The 12,721-nt window shown below is 39.5% G+C and overlaps 1 protein-coding gene across 3 annotated transcripts in view; it reads right to left on the bottom strand.

Annotated features, from left to right (window-relative positions):
• HEATR5A (HEAT repeat containing 5A) overlaps nt 1-12,721 on the bottom strand; it is a 191,630-nt gene that overhangs the window by 155,403 nt on the left and 23,506 nt on the right. For all 3 annotated transcript variants that reach the window (XM_075844387.1, XM_075844388.1, XM_075844389.1), the window contains exons 6-9: nt 12,172-12,332; nt 11,778-12,027; nt 6,360-6,515; nt 6,000-6,250 (exon numbers count right to left, since the gene is read on the bottom strand). In XM_075844387.1, the coding sequence (XP_075700502.1) occupies nt 6,000-6,250; nt 6,360-6,515; nt 11,778-12,027; nt 12,172-12,332 (818 nt within the window). The remainder of the gene's footprint in view (nt 1-5,999; nt 6,251-6,359; nt 6,516-11,777; nt 12,028-12,171; nt 12,333-12,721) is intronic.

Genomic DNA, 12,721 nt, shown 5'->3' with positions numbered 1-12,721 from the left:
TTTCATTGGGTTCCAATAGTAAGGCATGCAGTCAGCAATAAGATACGGTGTTACATTGACCCATTACAAGGGGATTACATAAAACAAAAAGTAACAATTAAAAACGTATAAATTAACAAACTTTGGTGACAAAGTGAGAAAAAAATCAAATGCATACAAGAAGTATGGTGCATATACATAAGCAATTATATAAGACCGATATTGGAGAGAGTAGCAATATCACCGAAATGTACAATAATATACATGGTATTTATACTATACGAACAATAGTTCTGAATAGAAACATTATATTTAGAGTGTAGCCAAATATCCCAATTTTTAAGGAACCGTGGAAACCTGCCTAGACTTGAAGCAACTGTTTTTTCAGACGTGCAATTGTCATTTACCAAACCGGTGATTTCTGCCAACGAAGGAATGTTTACGTTTTTCAAATATTTTGCACTTTTTAGTCTAGTTAATACTAATATATGGAAAATGACTGTCCTAAGGTTATTAGGAAATAAGTCAATGTCAATAGACAGTAAGCATTGTAAAGGGGATAGGGTCTTATTAATTTCACAGATAACTGATAAGTGTCCAACAGCTTTCCACAGTTCATTCCCACCATATATGTTTCACATCCGCCCCAGCTCTCTGGCATCTCCAACATTTACCCTCCGTTCCCTGGTATAGTTGGCGAGGGGTGGTGTAGTACCATCTATAGAGGATTTTTCTGGAGTTCTCCATATGATTAACTTATTTAGATAATTTGGATGGTAAACTGAATGCTTTTTTTCCAGTTCTCAGCAGATTCAGAAGCGTTAAAATCTGTTTTCCATTTATGTGTAAACGGGAGGGGGTCAGTAATTAGTGTTTCTACCGTTCCATGGTAAGATAAGGAAATGCCTTTCTTTTGAATAGAAGAATTTAATAGGAGAGTAGTTGAGAATGGTGGTGGATCACAATGAGGGATTTTATGAGTGTTAATAAAGTGAATATTTGTGAAGATCACATCTTGGTATAGTAAATCTATATCATCAATTGAGTGAAGGTCCCGTGGAGTCCGTGACATCTCTAAAATGTGTAATGCCACATGTTCACCAGTTCTCATAAGAGATTTCACGACAATAGTTTGACATTATTTGTATGGAGATGCGAGAGAGCGGAAGCTTGACAAGGCCTTTTTCTAGTATACATGCAATTCCAAACATTCAGAGCCGCTTTTAATGTGGGTGAAATATTGGGTGCAGGTAATTTGAGTAAGTTCGTAGCTACAAAGTAGCTTGGGAAAGGTTTAATATTATGGATGTGCTTTTCAATGGTCACCCAGTGTTTTGTGGAGTCATCCAACCACAATAATCTTATTTGCTCAAAAATACACGCCTTATAGCATTGAATCACTGAAGGGCAGCTCAAGTCTCCTTTTCGTGTTGGTTGAAACATAATGTTTGCTTAAATTCTATGTTGTGCATTTTTCCATATAAAACTTAGAATTATCTGCTGTAACTGTTTAAGGTCTTATAGGGAAGAGAATGGACAGATTTCGGATGATATAGAGTATTTGAGAAATTATAATTTTGATCGATGATATCCGACCTACCAATGATAATTCGAGTTGGGACATATGCAATAGGTCAGATTTAATTTTATTCAATAAATTCGTATAGTTTACCTGAAGTAAATGTTTGACAGGATATATAGGGTGAATCCCAAGATATGTGATTGAAGTGTTATCCCAATGAAAAGGATATTTACTACGAAGTTGGGAGTGAACATGGTTGGATAGTCCGATATTAAGGGTTTGACATTTAGACATGTTTAGTTTGTAGTAAGAGATTTTGTTGTAGGTGTTTATAGTATTCATAGTCTCAGGTAGTGAGTCTTTTGGGTTAGTAATTGATGGCATAATATCATCAGCAAAAAGTCCTATTTTGTTGTCTAAGTTGTCTACTTTAATTCCAGAAATGTGAGGGTTGATTATTTTTTTAGCCAAGGGCTCTATAGGAAAGGCAAAAAGTAACTGGGAGGGGGAGGGGCAACCTTGGCGGGTGCCATTAGTAATTGTGAAGGATTTGGATATAAATCCTGAGGAGTATACTCTAGCTGAAGGTGAAGTGTAAAGTGCCATTATAGATCGGAACAGTTGCTCAAGGAAACCAAATCTGTGCAAAATTGCCTGTAGATACCCCCAGTGGACTCGATCGAATGCCTTCTCCTCGTCTAGAGACAACACCAGACAAGGCTGTCGATTCTTCTCAACCAAATGCATAAGATTATTACATCTCCTAGTGCCACCCAGAGATTGTCTAGATTTGACAACCCCCACTTGATCTTTACTAATAAGAAGTGGTAGGATAATAACAAGTCTATTTGGAGTAAATCTTTAGGTCAGAATTTAGAAGGGAGATTGGACTAACGTTAGCGTGCTTGTCAGGTGTTTTACCTGGTTTAGGGATAGTTACTATGTTAGCTTGAAGCATTTCGGCTGGAAATGTCATCTTACACATTACCTCTAAAAATAGTTTGTTCAACCATGGTGACAAAATATATGGGAAAGTTTTGAAGTACGCATTAGAAAGTCCGTCTGGTCCTGGAGACTTATTCAGCTTTAATGATTGGATAACATTAGCTACTTCAGAAATAGAAACTGATGTTTTGGAATTGTCAATTTGTCTGTTTGGGAAGTGTGACTGACTCTAGAAACATATTTATTTCCTCTATTGAAGGTTGTGTTGTGTTTACATCATTTTTCAGATTATATAGAGCAGAATAATATTCAGCAAACGAATTTGCAATTTCTTTAGGGTTCATAATTTTAGTATTCCCTTTATATATAAAGAGGATTTTTTGTTTAAGAGTTATAGCTCTCATTTTGTTTGCCGGTAATGCTCCTGCTCTAGTCCCCTGTCAGTAAAATTAGGCTCTAGTTTTCCTATAGTAATATTCATGTTTATTTTGATATAATTGATAAAGCTGGAATCGAAGGTCTTTAAGTTCACTATGTGTCTGTGAGGAGGGTATATGCTGATCTCTTCTCTTCTCTTCTAGTTCCGCAATCTTTAACAACAATTCATTTGTCTGTGCTTGTCTACGTTTTTTGTCTTGAGATGCCAATTTAATAAAAATGAAACGCATTACGGCTTTATGGGCACACCATGTAGATGTCGTTGAATCATCATTAGTATGATGTAAATCAAAGTATTCTTTAAGATATGTTTCAACTAGAGATTTAAGTTTGGGGTTTGAAATTTAGTAATTGTTTAAAGACCAGGCCAATTTTTCATTTTCGTTTTTTCCTCTCCGCCTTCCAAAAGCCATAACTTTTCTATTTCTTCGTCTAAATAGCCGTATGAGGGCTTGTTTTGTGCGGGACAAGTTGTAGTTTTTCATGGCACCATTTATTGTACCGCATAAAATACTCAGAATCTGAAAAAAAAATATTTGTGGGGTGAAATGGGCAAAAAAAACGGTGATTACACCATTTCTTGGGGGTTTTGTTTTTACGGAGTCCATCAGGTGGTAAAAAACACATATTCACCTTATTCTACAGGTTGATAGGATTATGGCGATACCAAATTTATATGTTTTCTTTTAGGTTATACCACTTTTAGAAACATAAAACTATTTGCTAAAAAAAAAACATGTTTTGTGTCGCCATATTCTGAGAGCCATAACTTTTTTATTTTTCCATTAATTTAGAGGTGTGAGCTGTAGTTTTCACTGATAACATTTTGGAGTACGTGCGACTTTTCGATCAGTTTTTATTCCTTTTTTTTGGAGCGCTAAGGTGACCAAAAAACTGTAATTTGCATGTTTTATATATCAAAACCACAAAAAAGGCCATACTTACTAGGTAGGTGGGTGGGTGGGTGAAAACCCGTTCCCAGCAGGACGCAGACAGGTCAAAGAATGCTGCAGAAGGAGTGTGCATTAAATAGTGATAGCCACTCCCACTAGTCTTGAGGGGAGTGGCGAACTAAGTGCTCAAAGGTGTGCGATAAATGAGTGTCAGTGTTAGTGTAGTGCTAGGGTGTGAATGGATGGTAAAAAAGAAATGTGTATGTATGAAAGTGTCAGAACTGTGTAATAATGTAATAAAAATAAATAATAAATAAATGTGATGAATAGGGGTCAGTGCTGTGAATAGTACATGGGGTGTCAGTACTATGTGTAATACGTCGAGGGATAATGTGCTTTTCTGTTTTCATTTATACTTTCATTTATACTTTTTACTGCTGTTGCGCTAATCACACGTGTGACACGGAGGTGCTTCCGTGTGCTGCGCGTGATTTTCACACCCCCATTGACTGCAAAGGGTGCGTGATGCGCGAACAACGCACAAATATCGGACATGTCGTGAGTTTTACGCTCCGGACACACGCTGCGTGAAAATCACTGACTGTCTGCACGGCCCCATAGACTAACATAGGTCCGTGCGAGGCGCGTGAAAATCACGTGCGTTGCACGGACGTATATTACGTTCATCTGAATAAGCCCTAAGCACCACGTACAAACATACAAACGGAGTGTCGTAATGATAGCGGCTGAGCGAAACTCACGTAGCCACGCATCATACGCAGCTGACACACGGAGCTGTTAAGTGCCTTTTGTGCGCGCAAAACGCCGCGTTTTTTTGCGCGCGCAAAACGCACACGCTCGTGTAAATCCGGCCTTAATCTGTGAGACATCCTGAAGGCGATACCGGTGGCACCTGCGGCTCTATACCAAGTGACCATACATTAAGTTGTGTCGCTACACAACAATAAAAGGTGAGCAACTTTCTTCTTGCTACACGACAATAGATTCCATGTTGGGCTCTGTTCACAAGTGCATTTTGGTTTCCGTTAATAACAGAAGTCACAATGCTGTGACTGATCCATTGCACGTCGGCGCCCGACAGTCCCCACTGACTATAATGGGGTCAGTCAGGTTGTGCCAAGGTGTCTGTCGTCCCGTCAAAAAAATTACGGCATCTGAAATTGAAAACTCAATAAAAACTGTGACAGAGGCTCTGACGCAGATGTGAACAGAGCCTTATGGTATTACCCTATGAGGTGTTGTGCCAGTGATATTTGTTACATTGATATTTAAAAAAATTGTAATGTAATTTTACATTTACATAACTAGAAAAAGAGTAGGTAACATTATTTTAAATTATTACTACATTTAAGAAACAACCATAACATCTATGGCTCAATGGAGTAACAGCTCATTCTAAAAGGCACAGGACCCCATGGTGACCTAATTACACGGGGTCAGGGTGTTATGGTCATAAGATGGACCCTAAAATTCGTCTGTGTTCGGTCTATATGAAACTGGCCTAAGTGCACAAAAAAACTCCCATCCAAATGCTACGGACACAAAATCTGCATGGATTTTAGGAAATATTTTCAAATCCACTGCATGTACTATCTATTACAAATTGTGTACGCACAATCTGCAGCTGAATTCATGTGAAAATACATGTGAGTTTACAACATGGATGTCTGAAGACTACTGTTTTTTTTCTCACTAGCTTTTTGACTGGGGCTCCACAGACTTGTCATGCGTTGAAGTCATTCAACTCGAATTGATGTGCGAAAGACTAAATTTTATTTTGATACTAATTAATGCATTCCTTTGGACTTACTTTGTACCTTAAAGCTTACCTGACTTTTCAGAACAAACTGTCATGTGTGTGCATATGAGGAATAACACATAGAAGAGGACGATCCTGCTCCCCTTTCTCCATCTATCTCATATTATATACACATCGCTGTCTCGCTGTCACTCTGCTCACTCCTCCCTTCTCCATAGACTTCTATGGGCAGCTGTAATCTGATCCCTTGGAGAGCTCAAAGAGGCGTTATTCTCTAAGACATATTAAAAAGTTTCTTATATTTGCTTGTACTATTGATGTATGTAAGTTTGTTGAACGTTAGTGACCATTTAAATAAATATCTAACATTACAAGCAAAGACTGAACTGCTGTATGGATGATGCTTCATTTGGCAGCCACCCTTTTCGTGAGCAATACTTACTTTTCCTTTTCCCTGCGGAACACCAAGTGGACAAAGTCTTATGGAGCCAAGCAGGCCAGCTGCTGCCAGACTGTACCCACTAACTGCTTCATGAGAAGATTTCAGTGCTATCAGGCGTTCTGTACAACGATTTAAAAGAGTGGCTTTTAAAGAGGGCAGAGATACAACCACACAGCGAAGGCACCAAGCTGAAGCTAAGCGAACACTTAGACTAGGGTGGAGAACTAGAGAAATCACAGTGTCCAGGACTCCTAAAAGGCAAAGGGAAAGCAGCGATAAAGAAAAATGTGTTAGTCATGTGAATGCATCCATAGACAAACATGTAAACAAGCCCCACATTTGCTGACACACAAAGATTACCAGAGCTTGAGTCCCGCAGTAATGTAGCAGCTGTGGTACCCAGTCCTAAGATTAGATCCCCAAGCTCTTGCACGGCACAGACCAATGCATGCGGACTGGCAGTAATATCAGAAGTATAGAACCGTGTCTCCAAGTTACTGTCACTTAGAACAGCATCTAATGAGAAATAAAACAGGAAAGGCATGGGTAGTTTGGAGGTAAAATGAGTCAAGAGTTCACTAAGCAAAGAGGGTGAAATGACTGTGGACATAACAAACACATATTTGTAATTAACCCCTTAATACCAAAAAGTATTTTATTACTTAGTGACCAAGCAATTTTTTTAAAGGGAATGTGTCGCTAGAAATTATTTTTTATTTTTTTTAGTTAAACAATTATTATTTAAGTGATTACACATTGTTTTAATTTTTTCACAAGTCAGGAAATATTATAAATCAGATTGTAATTTATAACATTGCCATGTGCTGGCCACTAGAGGGAGCAGTTCCCAAAATTGCAGCATGGTCAATGTGGTAAAGCAACCTCATTGCTTTATGCTGCAAATTTGGTGTAGACACACTCTCTCTAGTGTCCTCACACAATCCCCCCTCCCTTCCTCTGGCTAGTGCCAGGAGAAGGAGGAGTTTGAATCTTCAAACCCCCTACACTGTGCCGCCATTTTCTGAGCGACTGCAACTGCAAAGTGTAGGAGGATTAGATACAGTGCTCAGCAGACAGTATAACACAAACATAATACACACATCACATACACGAACATAAATTACCTGCTCCTGCCGCCACCCCTATTCCTTGCGTCTTCTCTTCCTTGAACACATGACAGGAAGCTGCGTCCGGAAGTCGTCATCTTACTGTCCGGCAGCGGCTTCCGGTCCACATGAAAATGGCGCCGGATTTCGCTCTGCGAACGAGCTTCGTTTTGGTCTGTGTCGGAGCGGCGCATGCGCTGTTCCCACACAGACGGCGTACACTATAGTGAATGGAACGGCTCTCGTTCGCATTCTCTATGGGGATGTATGTGCCATATTCCATCTCTGTATGTGTCGTTAATCGACACATAAAGAGATGAAAAAAAAATGGCAGCCCCATAGAGAAGTAAAAGTGAGTACAAAGTAAAAAGTAGAACACGAGAACACAAATAAATAAAATTTATGTTAATATCATTAAAAGCAATATGATAAAAAATAAAAATAAATTAATGACACCTTCCCTTTAAGTTTTCCATAGTCGCATTCAAAGAGCTATAAGTTTTTTATTTTTATGCCGACATAGCTGTATAAGGACTTGTTTTTTGCGGGACATGTTGTATTTCTTTAATAGCACCATTTTGGGGTACTTATAATTTATTGACTAACTTTTATTAACTTTTTTTGGTGGGGTAATTGTAAAAAATACTGGAATTTCACCACTTTTTTGTGTGTTAAATTTACACAGTTTACCGTGTGGTATAAATAACATAACTTTATTCAGCGGGTCGTTACGATTGCGGCGATACAAATTGATATAGGTTTTTTTTATGTTTTACCACTTTTACAGTAAAAACACTTTCTTTTTCAAAATTATTTGTTTTTGTGTCGCCATATTTTAAGAGCCATAACTTTTTTATTTTTCTGCTTACATAGCTGTATGAGGGCTTTTGTTTTGCAGGACGACTTGTCGTTTTTATTGGTACCATTTTGGAGTAAATGCGACTTTTTGATCACTTTTTATCAAGATTTTTTAAGGCAGAATAAACAGAAAACAGCAATTCTGGCATTGTTTTTTATTTAATTTTTTATGGCGTTCACCGTGCAGTTTAAATAATGCAATCGTTTTATAGTTGGGGTCGTTACAGACGCGGCAATACCAAATATGTGTAACTTTTGACTTTTTTTTCATAATAAAGCATTTTGTCAAGGGCAAAAAGTGGGTTTTTAATTTTTTTTTTACTTGGGACTTATTTATTAATATCATACTTTAATAAAACTTTTTTTAACTTTTTTTTTTAGTCTGACTGGGGGACTTCACTGTGCGATCTTTTGATCGCTTTTATAATACACTGCAATACTTCTGTATTGCAGTGTATTATGCCATTCAATGGCATCGGTTAGGCCATGCCTCTGGCATAGCCTAAAGGGGCTTTGACACTGGGCTATTATCATGCAGACGAGCGTTCATATAACGCTCGTTGCAAACGCTCGTTTATCTGCTGATCGTATTGTTTTAAAAAAGTTAAATATTATCGTTGTCGGCAGCACATCCCCCTGTGTAAACAGGGAGACACGCTGCCGACATGATAATAATGTACGGGGACGAGCGATCGGAGTAACGACAGCTCGTCCTCATCCATAAATCCGTGTGACAGGAGCAAACGAGCGCCATTCAACGATGTCCTAAACATACATTTACTAAAGGCAGACCTGGGGGCCTTTGTTAGGCCCACAGGCTGCCATAGAAACCATCCGCACCCCGCGATTTTATTGCGGGATGCTGGTGGGGTGAGAGAAGGAGACCCCCCTCTAAAACCACTCAGATACGGCGCTCGTTATTGAGTGCTGCATTAGAGGGGTATACATGGTCGGAGACCACTAGTCTCCGATTATTGCCCTGAAGCCCGAGGCTGTTAGTAACCGCCCAGGCTTCAGGAGATCCCTGCCCGATGCGGGAAAACTTCTTCTGAAGCACCGACGTGAAAAGGCGGTGATTCAGAAGAACTACCCTTAACGGCGGCCGACGTAGAAACACTATATGCAGGTCATTAAGGGGTTAAGCAATCAGTTAAGAATTATATCATAATTATGTTTTTAACTTTGAGGTTTATTACATTCCAATTATTTACACTGTGATCATACTGAATTTTATATCTTAATAAACATGGCTGCTCATGAATGTGCATTAGGGCTTTACTACCTTTCAGACCCCTTAAGGGTGCCCATTACGTGGCAGAAATGTCAAGGTTTATCAAAAGACATTTCATACTCTTTTAGACTTTATTAGAATATTATGGTCAGTATTTGTAAGACACAACCAAGAGTAAAACATAAAGACCAACTTTTCTGAACCCACTCCTGGTTTTGACTTACAAATACTGATAACAACATACTAACCGAAATACGCAAGTCTAAATGAGACCTTATTGTGTACTACTTGTGTAATGGTACACAGGCTTATACACCTTATGTGTTGCTAAGGCATACTGGTGCCAATGATATATAGTGATCACACCATAAGGCACACGGCCGTGCCCGTAATCACGCCCTGTGATTGCGGGCATGGCTGGCCAGCCGCATTTTCGGGCCGTGCTCCCATGCAAAGTATGGGAACATGGCCCGTAAAATGAAAGAACGGACATCTTCCATAATTTACTGAACATTTCTACGACCCGGATACCCATCCATAGCGATACGGAAAGGTGTCCGCGGCCAATAGAACTGAGTTGGTCCGTAATTGCGGACCGTATTACGGTCTGCAATTACGGCCAATTTTTACAGTTGTGTGCATGGGGCCTTAGGCCACTGTCCCACGCTGTCTGTTCTGATGGAGCCCCGGGAGTCCGGGTGTTACGTCTGTAATACATGCGAAGTAAAGCACCTGTGTGACGCCTGTGTGGAAGCGGCCTTACACACGCCAATATAAATAATGCGAGCAGTAAGAAAGCGGCAATGAGCTAAAGGTTTGACAGCAGGAAACAAGGATGATCTGCTTTCAAAGCAATGTATAGAGCAGCCAAGGGAAAGTAACACTAATGAATATCAGAATCCGAAAAATATATATGAAAGAACTGAGTGCTCATACCTTACTAAGTCCACAATGATCTTTTACTTTCCCCTAAGGTCAATTCACACAGAGCAGTTTGATGCAGTTGTTGATGTGGATCCAAAAGGGAGAAGTATAAATTAAATACTAGTACGTCCTCTCTTTTTTAGTATAACTTCTTGTTTTGGGTAAATAAAGATGCATCAAAAACTGCACGGTGTGATCTTGGCCTAAGATTGTTTCCTAATTAGGCGAGAATTAATTCTTTATCAAAGCAGGTACAGAATGACCTGCTTTGGCAGCTTTGTTTCACCAATCTATAGACCCTTGATTTTGTCAGTGAATTTTCTTGATTTCAACATACTGTAGTTATATAAAAAAAAATGTATACCCCATTTACACAGTACCCACAAATGTCCACATGAAATAATAATGGCTCATTATTGCCGTGGATAGCCCCATTAAATTTCAATGGGGCGAATCCACTAGACAATCTGCATTAGATTTACCTATGGCAAATCCGTGCCGTGTGAACATACCCTTCTATTTCTACCTAAGACTGTATTCTTCTTTTATAACTCATATTTCAACATTATGATTTTGTTGCTTAGGTCTCAGTTTCCAGAATAAAACATGCATCTACAGGGTGGGCCATTTATATGGATACACCTAAATAAAATGGGAAGGGTTGGTGATATTAGCTTCCTGTTTGTGGCACATTAGTATATGGGAGGGGGGAAACTTTTCAAGCTGGGTGTTGACCATGGCGGCCATTTTGAAGTCGGACACTTTGTATCCAACTTTAGTTTTTTCAATGGGAAGAGGGTCATGTGACACATCAAACTTATCGAGAATTTCACAAGAAAAACAATGGTGTGCTTGGTTTTAACGTTACTTTATTCTTTCATGAGTTATTTACAAGTTTCTGACCACTTATAAAATGTGTTCAAAGTGCTGCCCATTGTGTTGGATTGTCAATGCAACCCTCTTCTCCCACTCTTCACACACTGATAGCAACACCGCAGAAGAAATGCTAGCACAGGCTTCCAGTATCCATAGTTTCAGTTGCTGCACATCTCGTATCTTCACAGCATAGACAATTGCCTTAAGATGACCCCAAAGATAAAAGTCTAAGGGGGTCAGATCGGGAGGCATTTCTTCTGCGGTGTTGCTATCAGTGTGTGAAGAGTGGGAGAAGAGGGTTGCATTGACAATCCAACACAATGGGCAGCACTTTGAACACATTTTATAAGTGGTCAGAAACTTGTAAATAACTCATGAAAGAATAAAGTAACGTTAAAACCAAGCACACCATTGTTTTTCTTGTGAAATTCTCGATAAGTTTGATGTGTCACATGACCCTCTTCCCATTGAAAAAACTAAAGTTGGATACAAAATGTCCGACTTCAAAATGGCCGCCATGGTCAACACCCAGCTTGAAAAGTTTCCCCCCTCCCATATACTAATGTGCCACAAACAGGAAGTTAATATCACCAACCATTCCCATTTTATTTAGGTGTATCCATATAAATGGCCCACCCTGTATTATCAAGCTGGATGAATTGTAACATACGGTAGTTGTACACTAAGTGTTTCATTGTATTAATCCACTGATCTGCAATGTAATGCAATATCACAGAAAGTCAAAGCATGCGATGATGAGAATGACACAATGTGACAACATACCCACGGATTTCATAAGCTTCTTAATAACGTCACAGATCTCTCGGGCAGCCTCCAGCTGAGCCTTCTCTCCCAGGAGTTCTCCTAAAGTGGCTCTGAGAATGTAGGAGATGCAGCGTCTAGAACAGGCAGCCTCTAGAGTGGTCTGAGTCGCCTTTTGATGAGACACAATGTCCAACAGATGAGTCAATAGCACCAGGACATTTCTGGATAGCCAGTGGCCTCCAAGTGTGCTGATAAAAATAATATATGCCTATGGAGAGAACGTTCAGCAAATTATAAAATAAAACTTCTCAGAAACTGATCCATTATAGTTTATTTTTGCTATCGCATGCTGAGAAGAGATCAATGTTTAATCTGCCCGCTGAGTGTTAAAGTATTTAGTCCATAGATGTACCTGAGTTGCTCCCAGCCTAACATAGCGAGTGGTACTACTACTTCCTCCCAGCATGTCGCCACCACCTCGTAGAAACCCAGAATTTCCACGTATGAATCCAGTAGACAGCAGACCAAGAGCCTCCTCCAGTGATAGTCTACGTGTGCTTTGCCTTGAGGGGGCTGTCAAAACAGAAAACATTTACTGCATACAAAATTGTACATTAAAGGCAATATTCAGCGACACAGAATAAAATGAGAATTACAAAAATATAACCGTAAATATCTGACAATTCCTTGAAATTCCAGCTGGGTGACATCTGAGAGAAAGGCTCAGTACTGGAATGCACATATATTCAATAAACAAAGGCATGGTATACGCAAATATTATGGGGTGCAGACATTCGGACCCCCACCGATTTAATATGGATGGCCTATCCTAAAGATAAGCCATCAATTATAATAGCCCGTATAACCCCTTTAAGGCTGGGTTCCCACGGATCGGATATAGGTTGCGTAAAAACTGTGCAGCGTATCCGACCTGGAACCCTTCCGTCTGTTGCTGCTTCTGT

This window comes from Rhinoderma darwinii, chromosome 12, assembly GCF_050947455.1.
Source record: "Rhinoderma darwinii isolate aRhiDar2 chromosome 12, aRhiDar2.hap1, whole genome shotgun sequence".
In the NCBI taxonomy this organism is placed as follows: domain Eukaryota; kingdom Metazoa; phylum Chordata; class Amphibia; order Anura; family Rhinodermatidae; genus Rhinoderma; species Rhinoderma darwinii.
The sequence above is the reverse complement of the archived record's forward strand: the minus strand, read 5'-3'. Positions and strand labels throughout refer to the sequence as shown.